We start from the raw sequence: 20,449 nt of genomic DNA, 5'->3' as shown, positions 1-20,449 counted from the left end.
TCTTACTATACCACAGAGCAGGCGTCAGTAAACCCCAGCATACAGTATGTGTCTTGCCACATGGAGATATTTTACCTGGCTCTCAGAACACTTTCTGGAGCCTCTTGGATTTCACATGCAATATTTAGTACAATTGTAGGCTAATTTTCAGTTCTATTTCGTAAATGTGAGTCTGATTCATAAACTGTGCTAACAACAAAAAGGTGTGTCACTTTGTTTTGTACTGATTCAATCTTGTACTGTTTATCACCGTAAAAAATGCAGATGTTATAATTTCCGCAATAACAACAAGTCATTTTCTGACAGCCAAACAGTCAGTCAGTAATATGTAATAATAATGCAAATACTACCTAATTATGGGTGGTAAAGCATTTCAATAGTCAAAGGTTCCAACAAGCATGGATGGAGTGATTTAATTTTCAAATTGAAAGCCTAATTGTTTGTGTGGTGCCTTAAATAATTTTACATAAAACTTACACATTACAATACATTTCTGCCCTCTTGTTTATGGATATTAATATTCTGTTAATTTTAAGTGCTGTAATTTAGTTGTCCGTTTGCAATTTGTGTGTCTGTTCGGTGAATGAAGTGCTACAGCTAATCACTGAAAAGACTGCTGTTTATACAGCATATTTCATTCATTGTGTGTATGAAAACATAATGAAATCTTTATGACCATTCTCCAAACCCCTCTTAGCCTGGCAAAAATGGATTCTAATGCATTCTACCAGTGTAACACACAACATAAGGTTGCTGACCACTGTGTTAGAGATACATAATTCTCCTACTAAAAATGACAAAATCTTCAGACTTTATAAAAACATTCATGTTTATAAAATCTATGTACTGTATATAAATCTGGAATGTTACCATCAATAATATGTTTACAAATGAAGAGATGTATACTTTTCTCTTGATAATAATGCAAACAGGTATCTTGTGTGCCATGCTTAACAGGAGGCCTTCTTATCATGCCAACACATGGCCCAATGTAACTATACTGAACATTGTCAAGGAACATTTTTCCCTTGATGTCACAGGCACAATGCCAGTGGTGCAGTAGCAAGAGACTACTTAGCAGCGTTATCTAACTTGTCAGCGTTTGTGTCAGTGGGTACTTCTGTGTCAGACTAACCCGCTGACTCCAGTCAATGGATACAGCCCGTGGGCATTTCAACATATCCTCACTTAACTCTCTGACCCCAGAGTGCTAAGAAATAATACATCTTTCTTCTGAAGTTGGAGATCTACAGCAGGTAGAATTATTATTGAACACTTTCATGGTATTATTGTTTCGTTTGTTTGTTTAACTGATGACTTTATAAAAAAGGAGCGTATTGTCAAAACAACTGTCAAACTGTCAAAAATAGTAGAAAAATAGAGAATTATAAAAAACAACTAGTCAGTTGATGTGTGAATTAATCATTGTGCTCTCCAAAAAACAATATAAGGTGCAGAAATGACTGTAATACTAAGATAAATCGTGGCTTTAAAATTGTAGTATACAGCAAGTCAATCAAAAGCAATACAAATGGTATACATTAATAACAACAAATTAATATGTAATTGTACTCTGAAAATTATTGAGTATATATTATGAGAATAATATTGTAATCACCCAATACTCATACTAAATAATTGGATATCTAACATTCTAAATTAATTTCTAATGTACCATTATAGATGTCTATGATTTTTTCTGTATTCTCTACACATTTGTAGCATTTTTACATATAATACATCTAAGCATCTATGATGCATATAAGCATCTTGTTCTACTTTCATTTTTATTATTACAGTTGTCATTTCCTCTTTTGTTTTCAGAACGTAATACCCATAATAATACTAAACAAAATCATTTGCACTTCTGAACAGGGGCTCTGAATGTCTGCATTTACCAGTCCATTCACTGCTCTGTATCCTCTAAAACAGGCTAAAACACCTCAGAGCCCAGCAGAGTCTGAGGGGAGTGCTCTTCCTCCAATAGCTCTCAGTGTGCTGTCAATTAGCAATAATTATTCCACCAGGGTAGGCTAATTTATTCATGAATTCTGGTGGAATTAACAGATGTAAAATCAGCTAATTACGACTAGAAAGTCATAAGGAATCTGAAATGTAAAGTAGGATGGTAATTCATGAAGTAAGGGGATGAGCCACAATTAGTGTTTAATGCTGTTTTTCCTATTACTTTTTTTTGGGTTAGATTTCACGTCACTAATACAACCTTGGCTTTGTAAGGGACAGATAATATTAGCACCACAGCAACCATGAAAACTACTTTACAACACATACAAATTTGATGTTAGAAAAATCAGCCTTGTAACGGGGGGTTAAAGTATGTATCTGCAGTACATACTGTACAATATTGGATATAGTTCATAACCAAACAAACAAAAGGACAATGTAGGCTTCAGTTTGAATTGATTCAATGAATTTGATTCAGTGGCGTTATTATGGAGCTAAGTGCTTTTACAATAGCAAATATGATTTGAATCTTTTTATTTTGACCAGCTCATCGTTCATTTTGAAGTCATGTTCCTTAAATGTTGTAAAATAAAACACAACAGTAATGCTTTTTACCCACTTTAACACATTTGCCATTTAATACTTCAACCCTCTTTTGTCTTGTTTGATTTGAAAACAGTTTGCATATATGAATCAACAGTAAAACATAAAGGTATTTCATTTTAAAATGGATGTTGTCTCCACAAGTATTTCCAAATCCTGCAAAAGACACAAGTTATACTTTAGATACTGCACTCAGCCAATTGAATGTTTAGCTTCATTGCAGTACTGTATGTGATATAGAAGATCATAAAAAATGACAAGCTGAGTGAGGGAATTAACCCACCTTGCTCATTTGACAGTAAACTGATATTCTTTTTAAAAGAGTAAGGGAATTAGACAGTATTGGTTCAAAAGTAGAGTTGGCCATTAAAAACAAGCAAAATGGATGGAGTCAGATGATTGCCTTTAAACTTAATGAGGCAGGAAAGGGGAGCTCAGGATTTCTGTTCAGCCTTGCAATAAAAATGGAGGAAGGAGCTGTCAACAGCCAAATTACCTACAACTTGTCTGAAATGGTGAAAAGTACTAAATAATATTATAATGGAAACAGTGAGAAGATGTGATGGTTATTAATACTGAAGAATTTAATTATGGTAAAGGCCAGAGAATAAACAGGATGCCATGTCAGTGACATCTTACAACACTTCAGGAGGCATCGTTCTGTTGTAAGTCAATATTGTGGCCTTTTCCTTTGCCAGTGATTCAGACTCTCCTCATACTGCTGATAGACACACACAGTAAAATCAATGGAGGTATGGCGGATACATCATTCCTTTCGGCTGTGCTTCATATAAAAATGCTGCCTTTTATGTTCCAGGAGAGAGGTCTGATATATGGCCAGCTACACCTGCTGTCAGCAGATAGCTCACCACCTTCAGAATTAAACAAACCTGAAAAAAACATTCAATTTTGAACAGAGCACATGGCAATAAATAGAGAATCCATCACGTCATTCATCTTGAGAGTATTGTTACCAAAGTTCTGTAACCAAGAAAAAAAATACAAAATTGATTGTTCCAATTTTCTGTTGCTTTTGTAGGATATTTCTCACTATTTCAGTTGAGAAAGGCCATTAGAACTTAAATGGTAAAACTGTGCTCTGTGGAATAATCATACAACCTTTGTTTTGACTAAATTGAATTGTCAGTATATTGATAAATATGTTGTGAAAGTGAAATTGCTGAAGTGCATCCAGTTTTCTGAATACACCTTTGTCTTGACGGAATTCCAAGTCAAAAGTTTAAAGAACATTGTATCTCCTGTTGTTACAAAAAATATTTCAATGGAAATTCTCTTAATTAGCACTTTCTTGTGTTTTTACCAGAATACTTCTATATAGATTATTGCCTCATGACCCTCACTCCAGCTTAATATCTTCTTGCGGGAGCAGTTTGCATTTCTAAGTAAAACGTGTTTTATCTGAAAGTGTGCAGTTGACCGGATTGCATCTAAAAGGATTATATCTAGGGATGCTTTTCTAACTAAGCGCCTTCTTGCAACAATCCTGATAAGTACTGCAGTCTTTCCACATGACAGATTATTTTTGCCCCTGTGGGTGTCAAATGTGAATGGGATCGAAGTTCTAAAGCTGCTCTTCAGACAGGTCTAATTCTACTTTCCACACATTTGCTAACATGCGTAATTGAGGAGCAGAAGAAGTCCGAATCTATCAAGGTGTCTACAAGAAAGTGGAGTCTTCACCATATTTTCTGCTTAGAAAAATAGCTTTTAAACATGAAAATAGAAATCAAGAAGCAACACAAAGCTGTTTTACAGTCTAAGTCTCAAAACATTTCTTGATTGTAACACAGCACATCATGTTAGCATCTCTAATACTGACTGTTTTCAAGCCAGTAATTTATTAAATAGAGACAACCACCTAAGATTAATGACCTTTCCTGCATTATGACATTAAAATTCCATTCAGTGTGGTACTCACATTACGTGAGCAAGATGTAATACATATACCTTTATTATTGCAATTATTAATTCTTTATTCCATGCACCATTTGCTGAAGAATTTGTATGAGCTTAAAAGTGGAAAAAAAATCAAGGAATTTCTTGTAAAAATTAACCTACTCATGCTATAAAACATCTAAGCCTTCTTTGTGGTAAATGTATCGAACTTTAGTTCTTGTCCTCTTTGTGCATTTCATTATTTATCTGTTTTAATATTTTGGCTTCTTAAGATACAGTAGATTGTATTTGACATATTTAGTAACTTAAAGGCTTTAAGGAGTTGCCTTGTTCACAATCACCAGGAATGCAAATCTGACATTGTTAGATATCTTAAGAAAGAGCATGTTCTCAGAATACTGCAGCTTTAGCATTCTGCTCCCTGGGAGCTGTAAAAGAATCAGTTCTGGCTTGTTGGATAGTGAAATTGAAGGAAAACAGGTCTGTTTGTCTCTTTCTAACCTCTTCTCTACCATCACCTTACTCTCTTCACTCACATTATGATCAGTGCTGACTCACTGATGTGATGTGTCACAGCATGTTTCGTGGGTATAATAATTCAGAAGTGATACTGGGGCAAAGGTGAATGTTTAGTTAGTCCACATGTGATGCATGGGAAGAGCTATGATTAATAAGTGTGGTTCAGTTCAGTTGAAAATGAGGAATGTGCAGAAAGAAAAATATAGATTTGCCACTTTTAACTGAAATATTAGCTAGAGCTAAAATATTTGGTCCAGAAAGGCATTCTACCTCTTTTCATAATTAACTCTTTAAACATAGGATGTGGGTAGTAAAGTTATAACTTGCCCATTTTAAGAAGGGAGTGCATTGCTAGATCTTATACAGTATAGATGTGTGTTTTAAAGATTGTACTGTCCTGTAATCTACTGTAGGGATGTAGACTGGAGGGATTTGCAGCAGAATAAAACTGTGCGATTTGTCAGAACTGCTTTTATTCAATTTTGCAAATCATTGCATTTCATCAGTACAGACACATCCCAGAGTTTCACAACAAAGAAATTCGGGCAACAGATCGTGAGTGACCCCACCCCATTAAATATTGCTGCGTAGTGAGCATAGAAACATACTGACTTAAAATTACAAAGCTTTGATAATGCAAATTTCACTGTTGTGCTTCAAAGACAGCATTTGAGCTAAAAATAAAAATTTGCTTCCTAATCCCCAAAGAGAAAGGGACTTCAGTGAGAAAACATTAACATTCCTTTGAAGGCTTAGAATGCTAATCCGGTCTCTCTCAGAGATAACATGGAAGGAGTTTGCCACCTAGTGATGCTGGGGACTGTTTATTTGGATATGATAAAACCTGGAATACTGTATAGCAAGTTGAGGACAGGTGACATGATGCTGAGGACATTGTCGTGTAAAATTGAAGCCTTTCAGCTAAGCCTAGGTTTAGTTTATCTTACTTTCTGTTCTTTACTAGTATGGTTTAACCATTCTGCTTTTTGATTTCTTTTTTTTAAAAGCCTGAAGATAGCAAAGAATATCTTACATTCTGAACTTGAGGAGTCTGTCGAAACACCCAGTAGGCAATCTTGGTTATTGACCTGAATTGAGATGACAGTGTTGCTCATATTAAATTGCCTTCTCAGTTGGCTTGGCATGCTGAGATCCATATCTATTAATGACGGAGTGTCCAGAAGCCCTGCCAGGAAAGCAATTTGTTCCTCGGTGGGGCGTCAAAGCAGCAGCTGGTCGAACAAGCCATCAGAGGTGATGCCACAGGGCAAGCCACGTTTCTCCACTTTAATGGAAAATCTCACTGAACCATTTCCCCCCATCACCAGCCCCTGTATCCACAGCACATTTACAACAAGATGCATACATCCTTCTGTCACAACTCCCCACACCAGAGCTGTCGTTATTCAAACCATGGAAAAACCCCACCCCAGGTCATTATGGATCCATGGACAAAATGTGGACAGTGTGTTTCAGACAGCTTTATTTCCTGCTAAACCTGTCTCTAATAGGCACTCACACCTTTTTGTAACCTGTCTTATATTAATTGTAGGTGTGCGCTAGGTGGAGATAAGATGGCAGTTCCTGTGTGAACCAAATTTCCCAGAAGGACCTGTCATCCTCAGTAACCTGACCAATTGGTAGAAGACAGTTGGTCAAGTGACAATTAAAAACCAACAAGGAGAGGCTTCCTGTTGGCCATTTGCCTCTCCTCCCAAGACCACATCCTTTACCAGTGTCCTTCACCACAGGAGATACATCTGATGACTGTGTGCCATAGCTATCATCTTTTAATATGTGTATCTCATGAAATCAGGTAAACAATTACATCCATAAAGTGTAAAGATGAGCTTTTTATTTGTATACAATGCATTAATTCTAAATACAAAGCAATTTTCAGACTCCACTCTTTTCCAAGAGAGCAGAGGCTGAAGACCAACAGGAAACGTTTCCAGATTGTTGCAGAATGATGGCAGGTCATTCCCTACTATTTTCTGGGGAATGTGGTTAAAATGAGCACTGCTCTCTTGTCAATACCCACTGCCTTCTTACATAATATTGGAAATATTAAATACCTAGTATCACATGATAGTGTATTGTTCTCTACTCCTTACATTTTTATTACAAATAGAAAATGCATGAAATTAAAGCAGAAGATAACAGAGAAACATTGAATAATGAAGGAAGGAAGTACTGCAGACTTCTTTAAAAAACTGTCTGCTTCTGGGAAATCAAATGGAATAGTTTGTTAGAGCACAAGTTTTAAACTTTTATAGTCACCAACCCTATCTGACTGATAATTATACTGCACTTTCAAGTGCATTTTCAATAAAAATTATATGAAGCTTGCTCTCATTTATAGATGTTTTTTCAGTTCTCTTGGCTAAGAACTGAGCTACAAAATGGGAGGTTTTTTAGCAAAAGTTTTAAATGAGGCTCAAAATGGAATTCCTTTCAATCACAAGCAGCAAAAGCACACAAAAATATTGGAAAATAAAAAGTATATAATTTAAATCAAGGGCTGTGTTATTAAAATTATACAGTACAATACAAAAGCAAGACCTCTTTCAGTAAAACCTGAAGTAATGAAGCACATATTCTAAATAAGTAAAAAATGAAGAGAGGTGCATTTAAGCCTAACAACAAGAAGCACATAAAAAGGTTGTGGAAGTCTGAAACAAGCTATTGTGCCGTGTTATTAAACCTGATTTTCTTCAAGGAAAGGTTCGGTAAGATTTACAAATCTATTTACTGCTCTACATGACCTCTTCTCTTTCACAACATATATTGATATGCTCTTATGATAATTTACTAAACAAAAGATACATCAGTACAGCAGACATCCATATTAATATGATGTTCAGCTCAAAATAACTGTGACTTTCATTGTTTTTCATTGAGACAAAAAAGCAGAAAAATTTCTGTGAAGCAAAAGAAAAAAAAATTAGAATCATCCTAACTTCAGATTATAAAATCGGGTCACATAAAAAAAACATTTGATTTCAGGAATACCGTGTTCAAAATCCATTTCCTATTTTCTGATGCAGTGTCAAGAAAACACTACCAGTATTACAAAGAAGAAACACACTGCAACCTTGCTTATGTCAGATAAGTTACTTTTTGCTGATTTATATACTTGAGTGACTCTCATCTTTATTTGCAGCTTGGTTGGTTAAATTTGCCATACTGCAAAAAGTGTCAAGCTGCCTTAGAATCAGCAATTCGCTGTAGCTAGGCTGCACAATTATTTAAAAAAATAACATATTTGAAACATACAGATGTGATTTAATAATTGGGATGTGCAATAGAATAATCTAATTTGCCATAATAGTTACAATTCTTTCAGGGTGTTTACTGGGAATGAAATCCATATAGCTGTGCAGTAGCTTTTTTGATTGTATCAATTAGAAAGCAATCAGCAGGTCTGTTACTTAACTTGAAGAACGTCAGCTTCCCTGACTTAGAGTCATTGTTTTTAGATTGGTATTACAGGAGCTATTAAAAGATTAATGTATAATACAGGCTGGCCTATACCTTCTCAAAGCATACAATTGACTCATGAATTACATGAGTGCTTCCTATTACACATCCACAGCATGGAAAATGGAGTGTCAAAGACACAGTCCTGAATCTCTAGCACTTCCATCACTGTAAAATGGAATTAAGATCCTGGTGCCAGAAAAAAAAAAGAAGATTGGGTATTCATCCAAGAGTTACAAAAGAAGTAGATCGAGCTAGAGAAGTAAGAAAACAACATGTATTTTATACAGTGCCATTCATGTATAAAATTTATGTAAACACATTTCAAAGAGCTTTACATAAAAATAGAAACAAAAAGAAACTATGAGAATATATAAGACACGTGTTTTTAAAAAGGGGGGTTTAAATGTTCAATACAAAATTTAGAGAGGCCATTACAAAACCAGCATCACAAGGGTACTGTATATCAATACCAGTAAAATTCAGGACTGAATAAGAAGAGAGCTTTGTTAAAGGATGTTTCAGGTAAAATTCTTCAGGTAAAAATTCCTCAACTTAGTAGAAAGAAAAGTACACACCCTATAGTTTTATAAGGTTTCATGCAATTTCTTCAATGTGAATCTGTTAAACTTCAAAATGATTTTACAGAAATTGTAGAACCACTGAATCCTAAAATGTCTAATGTTGTTAAATGAAAAGTTAGGGCATATATGGTAAAGCTGAGATTTACTGACTAAATATTACAGCAACAAATGAGGTTATTTTTTTGTCAGGGAGAACCACATTTATCAAAATGATAAGATAAATGAAACCTTCTTACTGCCGATGACTGGCTATGAGCTGCCACCTTGACCTGAAAGAAAATCGAGGATGGCAATATTTTCTTGCAAGGGAACCTCAGGCTAATTCACACCTGAGCAGTCTCCAGAGATCCGTGCAGACAGGCACAGAAAAATTGCAAAGGCAAAATAATTGCCTTCACAGATTTTGTCAATGGAATCCTCCTCTGCTATTTTCTTGCTTGTAAAGAAAAAAACATTTTAGACATCAGTGAAGTTAAACACACCTCTTTAAAGGCCTGAGACAGAATGAAAGTCCATTTCTAGCTCACCTGGGAGAGAGCAATCTGTTCACTGCTCAATGGCTTCAATGCCTGCATCAGAATACTCTCACTTCCTGAGTGAGGCAAATAAACAAGTAAAGGGTAGAAGACAAGATAATCCCCTACATGTAGTGGAATGTGTGAAATCTGTTTGAAAGATGTCCTAGTTTACCACTTCTGGGTTCAGTTTGTATGTTCTTTTGATTCTTGGCTATCTCCTGCATTAATCTGACCACTTGAGATTTTTGACCTTAGGGAGAAAATGATTTGTGTTTTCAGTACTAATGTTGAAAGTGAGAATTTGCTGAAGCAAGATCACTGAAACAATATCAGCCTTCTGAATGAATTTTACACCAGGCTGTGTGAGATGCAGACAGATGTTTGAGTCTTTTCTTTTTGGCGCTTGGTATTATATTTTGGATGATCTCCAGTATGTATCCAAGCTACCCTGTGTTTTGTATCAGGGGCTGTCTAGAATGTATATGATGAGTGTACTAATTGCTGTTCTGCGTTGAGGTTTTTTTGCCCATAGTATTCAGGATTAGCTTCAGGCCTCTCCCAATGTATACTGTATGCGCCAGGACTGTAAACATGAAGAAGAACCTCAGCAGTTTCTTTCTCTTCGTCACCTGCCTAACCATTTCATGCCTGATCTGCAGACCGTCTCAGCTCTGTGGCAGCCAGCTGTCCATTTTTAGGCCACCTGTTATCCGTATGACATCTTTCAGACCCATGAGACTCCAGGCCTTTTCACTGTGGACCTGCTTAGCCTCGGCTGCCTTTAATTTTCATTTCCCAAGGTATTTGAAACTTGAATTTTCTCCCTCCTGCCTTTTGCGAGATTTCCTTCATTTAAAACGTGATTTTTAGGTTCTTTGTCATCTCTGCCTTATTGATCTTGCTTCCCAGGTCACCTTTCATTTCTCGGTCCCCGCTGCTGCTCCTCAGCCTGCGTGCTGCTTCCCTTTGTGCTGGCTCTTCTTGTCTCGCTCACGACTTTTGTCCCCTGATTGGTGGGCGGACCCGCGGCAGAATGGAGGGAGCTGTTTCATTTCTTGCAATTCACTTAGCACACAAAAAGAAACGTACGGGATGCGCCGCAGGAGGAACGAAACCAGTTTTCTCCAGCTGGTTTTTAACAACCAGGGCGGAAAAAAATAATACATATAATTGTCATTTTATTTCACTTGGAGCCTTCTCTTGGAAAATACAGTCTGCAACAGTGCGCGCACCACTGATATCTTCATAATCAAAGACAGTGGAAATTATTATAGATTTTTTCTTGCAGTTTACGCAACTGCAGTTTTTGTTTTTCTTTCTGATTTGAAGACAGCCTTTAAAGACCTCCAGCAGGGCTTTATTGTGTGGTGGAAATGTGATGTACACTTGTACAGTCTGGAAGCTCATGTTGATGTGGTTTAACTCTCTGGTGTCCAGAGTCAGTGGTCTATCTGAGGCCTACAGAAAGACTAAGGCATGAGGCAAAATGAAGTACTGCAGAATGCTCTCCAGAGCTGATGGATTGTACCGATGGATATCTGTCCTGGTCCTCTGCTAACTCTCTGTCTACTAGTTTTGGCTCCAACAAGATTTATTAATCAAAAACTAATTTATTTCAATGTTCTATTTGAGGTATTTCTTTAATATGCTTTCAGCTCTTAAAAAGCTGAGTGAGATTTATAATTGGTATAAAGCCTGTGTTAATTAATGAGAACTGTCCTCATTCAGGTGTGCGAGCTGACGTAGAACCAGTTGGAACAAGAACAAGGAACAAGGAAATGACTGACTCAGTCTGGGGTTGTCTAATACTGCATCTTTCCCATCTGTGTCCATTGATTAGCAGATGATCACCTATTATTTATTGTTTAGCCAGAAATAAGGGAGCAAATTTTTCATCAACACATTGTTGCATCAGCAGGTTGTTGGAAATGGTGCACTTTTACTAGGGTATTTCTGAAACCAATGGCTGAGTGCAGAACAGAACAAAGTCAAACCCATTGAGCAGTCTAAACCTATAGTTGATAGTACACAGAGTGTTCCAGGACTGAGAACCACTGGGTTATACATCTAGTGAACTGCCTTATCAGTATGAATATTATTAATACTAGAGGTTATGACATTACTGAATCAGTGAGATTCTGTATTACAGCCTGATATCTAGTATAATGGCTGCATTGGAGTCAGGCAAAAAGTCCATGTTTTACTGTGCCAACAGAACATTCTGCACTTTGGGACACTCAGTATGGAGTGTGATGGTACCATAGACCCAGAACTACTTCTGCTGGAATAGAAAGAATAGATGCAGCCTCTTCCCTGGGCATTATAGCATCCTTATATGAACATCATCAAATTAATCTGGAAAGGGTAAATTCAAGAACTGTCTAAAGGTCAATGTTCTCAGTATAAATTACTGTTACTGGTACATGCTAGTCTGTATATGACTACAGCACTGGTAGTAAGAAAAAACTTCAAGTCATATTTTTGAAAGCATATTTCTAGTTCCGGTTAAATACGCCATCTGTACTGGCGCTGCAATATTATAGTCTATAAAGATGACGAATAATTGGCTATGTTATGAATTTCAGCTGAAAGGAACTGGCAGAAATCCCTTTAATGTTCCAAAGTAACAAGATATGTCTATAAACAGAAGTATCTACCATTTATTTGCCATGATGAGTGTGCTTTCTGGATACATCTGCCAAAATGACACAATAACAGGAAGCATTTTTCATTATATTTTTCATATGTCTACATAAAGTGGTCTCTTAACCAATAAGGTGAATAAGAAGAATGACATTCAAGTACAGATGAAACTGTTGGCAGTTTCCCTGGGTACCACTCAAAGGACAGATGCACTTAGTTTGTTTGGCTTGTCTGATAAGACATTTTAAAAAATGCTCAAAAAAGCAGAAGGGGTATTCTTGTCAATTTTCAGCAAGCTTTCTTCTTGGCAAGAATGGTTTGCCTTAATTGAATGCAACAACAAGTATGGCTGGAGAAATGCAGCATGAAGCACAGAGCAGTGCATTTAGGATAAAATAATGAAGTGTTAAAAAGCTTTTCCAATGGGCGTCCTTTTTCACTGGTTTTTATTCAGCTGCTGACATTGATTGCCACTGTTTAATATCTCTAGTGCTTCTTAAATCTTTGCCCAGGGGAGCATTTACATTTTAGGAACATACACTGACAAATTCTATTTATTTCAGCCCACTGAGAGTATATTAAGAAAACACAGTGGTGTAAAGACAAACACACTCTGTATTTTACCATGGAAGGTGTGAATTTAAGGGTTTTTTTTTAAGTACAGCATATGGGTCATATCATTCTCTCAATATAAATATTAGAACAATATGAATAACCTGCATTCATACCTTAAATGAGTGATGGGACTTAAATATAGTGGAACAGATGTTATAACAGATTCGTCTGTACTGTACTTCTGTAGTTTGTCAGAATGACTGTCTTGTTCGTGCACAGACACCTGTCTGGTTTTTCATTGCCCGTGTCCCTCCAGGAGTGACCCAAAATGCTGGAATTTATGATTACACTTGATTTTTGATATTTTATTGCACATAGAAAACTCACTGACCTTTTCTGTTTACTGCCTTAGTAATGCCACTGGTGTTGTTTAATGAAAAATGGTTTCCCTCTTCAAACGGTGGTGGGTGATCACAGTAGTAATCAGAGAGCACGTTCTCTTGTGAGTACAGAGTGGTGGTAACAAGAACAGCCTTTTTAATTGAGTATTCTGGCAGTGGACTTTTTTAATTCAGCTGACACTGAATAGAACATAATAGCTTGTCTTATAAAGCCCCTGTACTCTTTCAATAGCTATTGCCACATCTGTGATACCACAGAAATGAAAATCATTTTTGATGATCAAACATGGTGATTCAATTTATCTGGAACCTATTTTTCAGCTACAAGTCCTAGTAAAGTTTTTTTTTTTGTAAAAATAGCTTTCTTCTTTGGATCAATACAAGCAATTGTATTCTGGATAGATGTACAATTGGAAATTGCCCTAACTGCAAGAGTGTTTGCTTGTCTTGACAAGAAATGTCTTTCTAAAACTTCAGAAAAGCCTGTATTAAAAGTCTCATTAAGGATGATGAAGTTTACAGAAACACTTGTATGAAGGAAACTACTTTTTGCAAAAACAAAATAGCCAATAAAGTCCTTCAAACGTTGCAGACTTGTTTAACTTTTTTAGATAAAAATTCTAAGAGCCATATTCTAAAAAACATATGCTTGCCAGCATTCTACTGTGCTGTAAATTTGGTCAGTGTAATTAAGCAATGTTTTTGGGTCATAATTACAACTTAACAATATTAACCTTAACAATGAACCAGTGAGAGGTGTCTGCACTAACAGACCCACCAATTCCAAAAAAATGAGTTCACACCTCTCTTTCTCTGTATCCTTTCCACCCTTTCTTCATCTGCTTTGGTCTTCTTATCCTTTATGAATTTGTACATCTGATCCTACGTAGCCGCATAAGCAGTGCACTTTATGAAAACAATTATTCAGAAGCCAACATTTGAATCAATATTTTTTCCATGCGTCCTTTTAAGCTACTGATATTAACCTGTCTGGGAGTTCAAGTAGTTCTAGCTTATCGACCCATTGTAACAGCTTTGTTTTCATGCTACGTTCTGCTTAACCAATTAAACTAAAATGCACTGACTCAAGCAGTTTGTATGACTAATGGATTATTCCATTGTAGAAAGAAAGAGACTGCAAGATACTATAATAAAATAAAAAATAGAGGCAGGGAATGGGATTGGTTTCAGGGGATTAGTAAATTAGCTTGTGTGGTGATGTTAAGAGAAAGGGCTGTAAATAATTTCACAGTAAAACATATCCTTAAGGGAACAAGGCTTTGCTGAAATAAGACATTCATTTTCTTGTGTATATTGGCATCTGGATAAAGCTGTAATGATAGGCTTATAAAGTGTTCCTGTCCTACAGTTCTAAAGTCATTTCGACATTCAGTTAAGGTGATAGATTTTTTCCCTCTCCTTGAACTCAGCTGTTGTCTGATGTAGATGTTGTCTTTCAAATAGGTTTGTGTGGTACATAGGTACTTTTCTTTAATTCTTTTATCAGACAATTTACAGAGAGAGCTACAAATTTCATGACAATATTTAATAGGATGCAGAGGGATGTATTATGCACCATCTGGGTATTGCTAAAATTGCTTGCTAACATCTGTAAGTGGAGGGTTTTTAGGTAGGTTTAGTGTTTGCATGTAATAAAAAATAAATATGACCTTGTTTAGGTCAAGTGGCCAAGATAAAAAATAAATGCAACTCCATTAAAGATAGCTCTAACATTTTGTTACAGAAGGTTAAATAATGGTGGGTCATTCTTGTAAACCTGTTTCCATGTGTGAGAAGTGGCCTAGTCCTTGCCCTAGTCCTGTGCAAGTGTGTCAAAACTGTCCAGTCAGCTGTGTCACATTGTTTCATCAGTTATCTTCTATAAAACTGGGGTGATTCAAGTAGATCATTTCCATTTTCAGGACCAAAGGTCATCTGTATGATTGATCCTGTAGAGTAATGATGGGATTTCTCACTCAGGAAACCAAGAGTATAAGAGTAGGTCACTGTTCTCTCAATCTGAAATGCAGTCATTACAGAAGCTTTTACAAGTGTACCTAAGTATTCGGGGATCTTATGCAGCTGTTCAACAACAAAGCAACAAAGCAACAAAGATTTGACAGAGCTAAGCCAGTGAAGATCGAGAGTTGGCTCCTTGATGTTCTCTGGGTATGATTAATCATATCTCCATGCATTCGTATAGCTCTTTTCATCCGTGGGACAGGGTTTTACGTATGTAGAAAGCGTCCCACTTCATCCACCACTAAAGTATGGGTCCAGCAGGGTGAAGCTCTGTAGCTAGTCTGAGCAGCATTCTCACTACACAGCAGATCAGGTGGAGAAGTAAGAAATTATTTCACAAATTAAGCTAAGGCATAAGTTAGTCTGAACGGAAGAACACAGGCCTTATATACAAGGGGTCACTACCCCCAGTCTTGGAGATACCCAATCATAAGCCTTATGTCCAATCTTTCAGTCACCCTAAATCACCTATTTCAAAAGGCTGGGAACACTTTGTAAGTTACTGATCAATTAAGCCCATCAGGTTAAGCAAACTCCTTGTGCTTTTAGTACCATAGGGATAGATGTCTGTTCTAGAAGATTGCTGAATGACTTAATGGCTAATGACTTAATTACCTGCACAACTACCACAGTTGAATTGCTCCTGAATTGGGTGATTTAATACCTTCTGGCCTGGGGCTCCGGAACAGTAGGATTGGAAATACCACTCCTAGACTGTTCCTTACAAGGCAAAATGAAGTTATTGCTTGTGGCACTCTTGGACAGTAATGTGAAAGTAGACATCTTTCTGGCAGGTGAAGAGGAATGAGACATCAGCGTGCAGGTTCCCCTCCCTTTGAATCAGACCTTGATAGAGGGCCATGATCAAGTAGATTTTTGCGCCCATGAAAAGTCCAAGGCAGATTGCCGATGGATAAGAAGAAGATGAATTACAGCAGATGAGCCACTGGCATGTTGATGTTGGTGTCCTAAGCCCTATTGTGGGCTCAGAGATGGATCTAGCTGGATTTGATGATTCATAGAAACTCACCTTCTAGATGCATTTCTAGAATTCAGGATGAATGTCACAAGAAGTAGTGCTGTCCACTACTGTCCAGAAAACTCAGGTCCTAGGCAATATTCACAGTGATCATGGAGGTTGGCCTGAGAACTGTAGGCTACAATGGGATGTTGTGTGCACTCCCGTTGATCTTAGCAACATGTTCCTAATGGTTCCATGTGTCAGTTGCTAAGTTCAGTTGCTTTAAGGTGCAAAGCCTGTTTGAAGAATAAAATTTACATATGCAGTAGAACTGTGTATGACTTTAATACCTGATGTATGCAGGTTAAAAGCAGTGATTACAATTGTGATATTTACAAATACATTTTTGGAAATATTGTGTGACATATTGAACTGAGTGCACATTATTTGACCAAAGCTCTCACTAAGCTGCAGTAATGGCAGCATCCTTATTAGTTATATAACCTTCAGAACTGTAACACAACGGAAATTTGAATCATAGACTTTGAGAGATGTCTTTGCTGCCACTTGAGTGGCTGGAAACTGTCAGTCATTCTTGCTGTAATCACAGCAGTTCTCTTTTAAAATTGTAATGATAACTCTTGCTATAATACTTTTTGTTTTTGAAGAAGACTTATGCTCTACTTAATAATGAAATAATCTGATAATTAAGCAGTAATTGACTGTGACAATTCATCAGTTTGCAAACCCTGTCAGTCACCATATGCTCTTTAATTAGTCACCTGCCATGATGCCATCAAGTGACTTCCCAAGGTAAGAACAGCTGGTCTCACTGAAAGGACCAGTGTATATCAAGTTTGCATTGCTTGCATTTCTACAGCACTTTGAATCCCAAGGGATCCCAACGTGTTTTACATATAGGAGACCCACTTCATCCGGTAGAGCAGAGCTCCACCTGGGTATCGTCTGGGTATTGCCAATTTGTGCCAGCATCCCCACTACACAGCAGTTTAGGTAGAGAGGTACAGCACAAAAGCAGTTCCACTTGGAACACTGGTTACAAAACTAACAACCTCTGTGTGGTATACTGGAGAGTAACAGTTTAGGTGTTGCAAATACTATTAATATTTTCTTTATTGCCTGCAGCCTTATTAAGTTTTAACAGTGTTTGATTGCATGTTAATCTTAAAGGTCATATTGTTCTTCTAGATAAAAGCATCAATGCAAATTTAATGCAGAATTTAGTGTTTGATAGTCCTGAATTTAAAAGGTGTCTTGTACAGTCCCTAAAGTAAAGGGTTAAATCATTCAATAATTTTAGTTTGATATCCAAGACAGTATTTATTTAAGGCTTTCTACAGTACATGCTTGTCAACTCATCTCCAAGCTAGAGTTCATTTTTGTGTGTCTGTCTTCCATCTCCAGTTTGTTTTCTGCCGCGACTGTAAGGAGGCATGCCATGATGGGGACTGCAGGGTCTCTCTGCTGAGAGAAAGAGACTCTACACTGCAGGTAGGACAGCTTTTTGTGTTTTGCTATCTCCAATGTCTGTCAGTCAGACCCCCACCCCTCAAAACCCCCAGCCGTTTTATTACAGTGCTTTTCGGAGTTTTCTCTCGGTCTCAGAGTAAAACACTGCTCTACGCTCCCTGAACCTCCCCTACTGGCTGCCTCTTCCACGTGGAGGCTGACTATGAAGGACAGTGGGAGCACTGCTGGCAGAGTGGGTGAATCATCAGCTTACACCTGCTAAAGTTCTACAGGGACTTGACATCTGGAGCGAGCAAACACCAATTTAGATTCATTCTGTAATTCCTTTCTATGATGTTATTCTACAGCACATGAGTATTGTATGTTTATCTGGGTATTCGTTTTTACCTTGAATATAACATTTCTTATTTTCATGGGAAATTAAATTTTTTGTAATGCAAAACAAGAAAAAAAATCTTTGTCTCCTGTTAACAATAAAAAGTCCTCATGTATACTTTGTCTGGCTAGGCCACATAATCATGAGTTTTGTAATAATCCTATAATATGCTGTGCACCTCTGGGATGTTTTCAGTAGTTTCGGAGAGTGGAAAGTAGGACTTGTAGGGATTCCCCTGGAAATAGAGGCCTAGAGCTATAAATGGGTTATCATGCCTTGTGGTTCATTGCTGAAGAGCAAAAACTCCAGACTTGTGTATTATACAGTAAAAGCTGTTTTGGAATGTGATTCAGTAAAAGTGTGAAGTGTCTTCACCCTCACCCTCATTTAAACGTACCACTGAAAGGAAAACTGATATTAAAGGCCTCTAACCTTTCCTGGCCTTTTGGAGCTTCTCAACAGACTGACATATTAAGTGTTCTTTACTGCTCAATACAGTGTTGTTTGTGTAATGTGAATTACAACTCTGATGCCACTCTGTTGCTCAGTGTCCCTGGGCTGTGCAGTGCCCATATTTCACAGGCACATATTGCCTGTGGAAAAAAAGCCAAGGAATTGCAAACACTGTTTCTTGTTGTTTGGCACATACTTCAAGAGACGGCAAGGGATTTTAAATTAGCAGAGCTGGGTATGAACTCAGCTAGTGTCTCCTTGTTATGAAAATATACTGAACTGTTTGTAGGCAGTGTTGAAACCTGAGATTGTTAGCTGTTTGAATTGTTTTTGTGATTATGACTTTTATTACTATATATTACTTTAAATTTTAGTTGTGGTTCCGTAGGATTTCCTACAAATTACAGGTGTACTAAAATATCCCCCAACTCATACTCCAGCTTTTCTTTTTAACTTAAAACATGGTTGTATTGAAGTAAGAATAGAAACGGAAGAGTACCTGCAGTGTTTCAGTACCTGCACTCTTTATATCCAACACATATATTTTATACATTTATTAAATCTGATTCTGTGATTTTATGGATCCCTTTTGCAGCAGGGCTAAAATGTCAACCCTGATCAGATCTTAACATGAGTGTTCACAGAGGATGACATTTAAAAATAACCTTTTGTGAAAACTTAATACACAATTATGAATAAATTAGGAATAGGAAAGTAATACTTGTCACATGTTACACTTTCAGGAGTCAAGACTGCAGTTGCAAAATATACCACAGGATGGCACTTTGTACACAATTTTGTCTTGATGAAAAGCAGTACAGGAGAAAAACAACATAACGTTAATCTAAGGTTTATGATGATATGGAAGCATTATGGTAAGCCGTGCCAATTCACAACTTAAAGGTCCTGGGTTCGAGATCAGAGAGGGGGATGTTTTGTGTGGAGCTTGCTTGTTCATTTCCATTTCCTTGTGCCTTTTTGTCTGGGAAGCCACTCATCTTTGGGACATGCTGATAGCTGATTGGTTTAGCAACAAGCAGGAGCAGGTCACTTGCTCTGTTAATCAGCTCCCACTATAGCTGAGAAGAAGAAGTACACCCCAGATTTAGTATTAGATGGGTAGGCAAAGACTTCATCTTTAGGCACAAAGTATTACAGAGCACAGACCCAGGAGAGAGCCACAGACCTGCTTCTTCTACGGCTCCACACAGAGATTTTCTGGCTGTCTGCAGGGTTACATCATTGATGAGGAGGCTGCACGGCAGGCCAGGTGGGAACAGGCATCACAGGAAACCATCGAGAAGACCACCAAGCCCTGCCCCAAGTGTCAGGTACCTGTGGAGAAGAATGGTACGTGTTCTCACCCGACCTCATCAACTCTAGGAACTTCTCAGTAATTTCCCTGTATTTCAGGAATGTAAGTGTTAAAATAATGATGAAAGATTAATACTTTATATGAATTGTGTCCAGACTATTCCAAATGTGGCTTAAGTCACCAACTGTTTCAATAAACAAGAAAACTTAGCATATTAATTTATGACTAAATTTCTGGGGAGCTATCTGCATGGGGTTTGGATGTTTGTATGAACTCCCCTTGTTCATGGGGGTTTCCTCCCACAGTCCAAAGACATGCTGGGAGGTTAATTGGCTTCTGGAAAAACTGGCCCTGGTGTGAGTGTGAATGTGTGTGTCAGGGTCTGAACTGTGTTGGCCTGGCATTCTGTCCAGGTTGTACCCTGCCTTTCACCACTGCTTGCTGGGATGGACTCTGGCTCCCCTGTGACCTTGTATTGGATAAAGCGGTTGGAAAATGGATGGATAATTCAAGCCGAAGCAACACGGAGATGTGAATAACGATTGCTGTTATCGTTAACATCTGTTATCATTATCGATTGGAAGAATAAAAGCTCTGAGAATAGGCAGCACTTTTTTTGCTAAACCAGTAATAATATAGCCAATCA

The 20,449-nt window shown here is 37.4% G+C and overlaps 1 protein-coding gene across 2 annotated transcripts in view; it reads left to right on the top strand.

Moving 5' to 3' along the window:
• Window positions 1-20,449, top strand: part of prkn (parkin RBR E3 ubiquitin protein ligase) — a 158,523-nt gene that overhangs the window by 137,753 nt on the left and 321 nt on the right. For both annotated transcript variants that reach the window (XM_088934073.1, XM_088934074.1), the window contains 2 exons: window positions 17,594-17,680; window positions 19,721-19,838. In XM_088934073.1, the coding sequence (XP_088790199.1) occupies window positions 17,594-17,680; window positions 19,721-19,838 (205 nt within the window). The remainder of the gene's footprint in view (window positions 1-17,593; window positions 17,681-19,720; window positions 19,839-20,449) is intronic.

Source organism: Atractosteus spatula, chromosome 15, assembly GCF_055471065.1.
Source record: "Atractosteus spatula isolate fAtrSpa1 chromosome 15, fAtrSpa1.hap1, whole genome shotgun sequence".
NCBI classification, from domain to species: domain Eukaryota; kingdom Metazoa; phylum Chordata; class Actinopteri; order Semionotiformes; family Lepisosteidae; genus Atractosteus; species Atractosteus spatula.
This window is presented reverse-complemented; position numbering and strand designations above follow the sequence as displayed.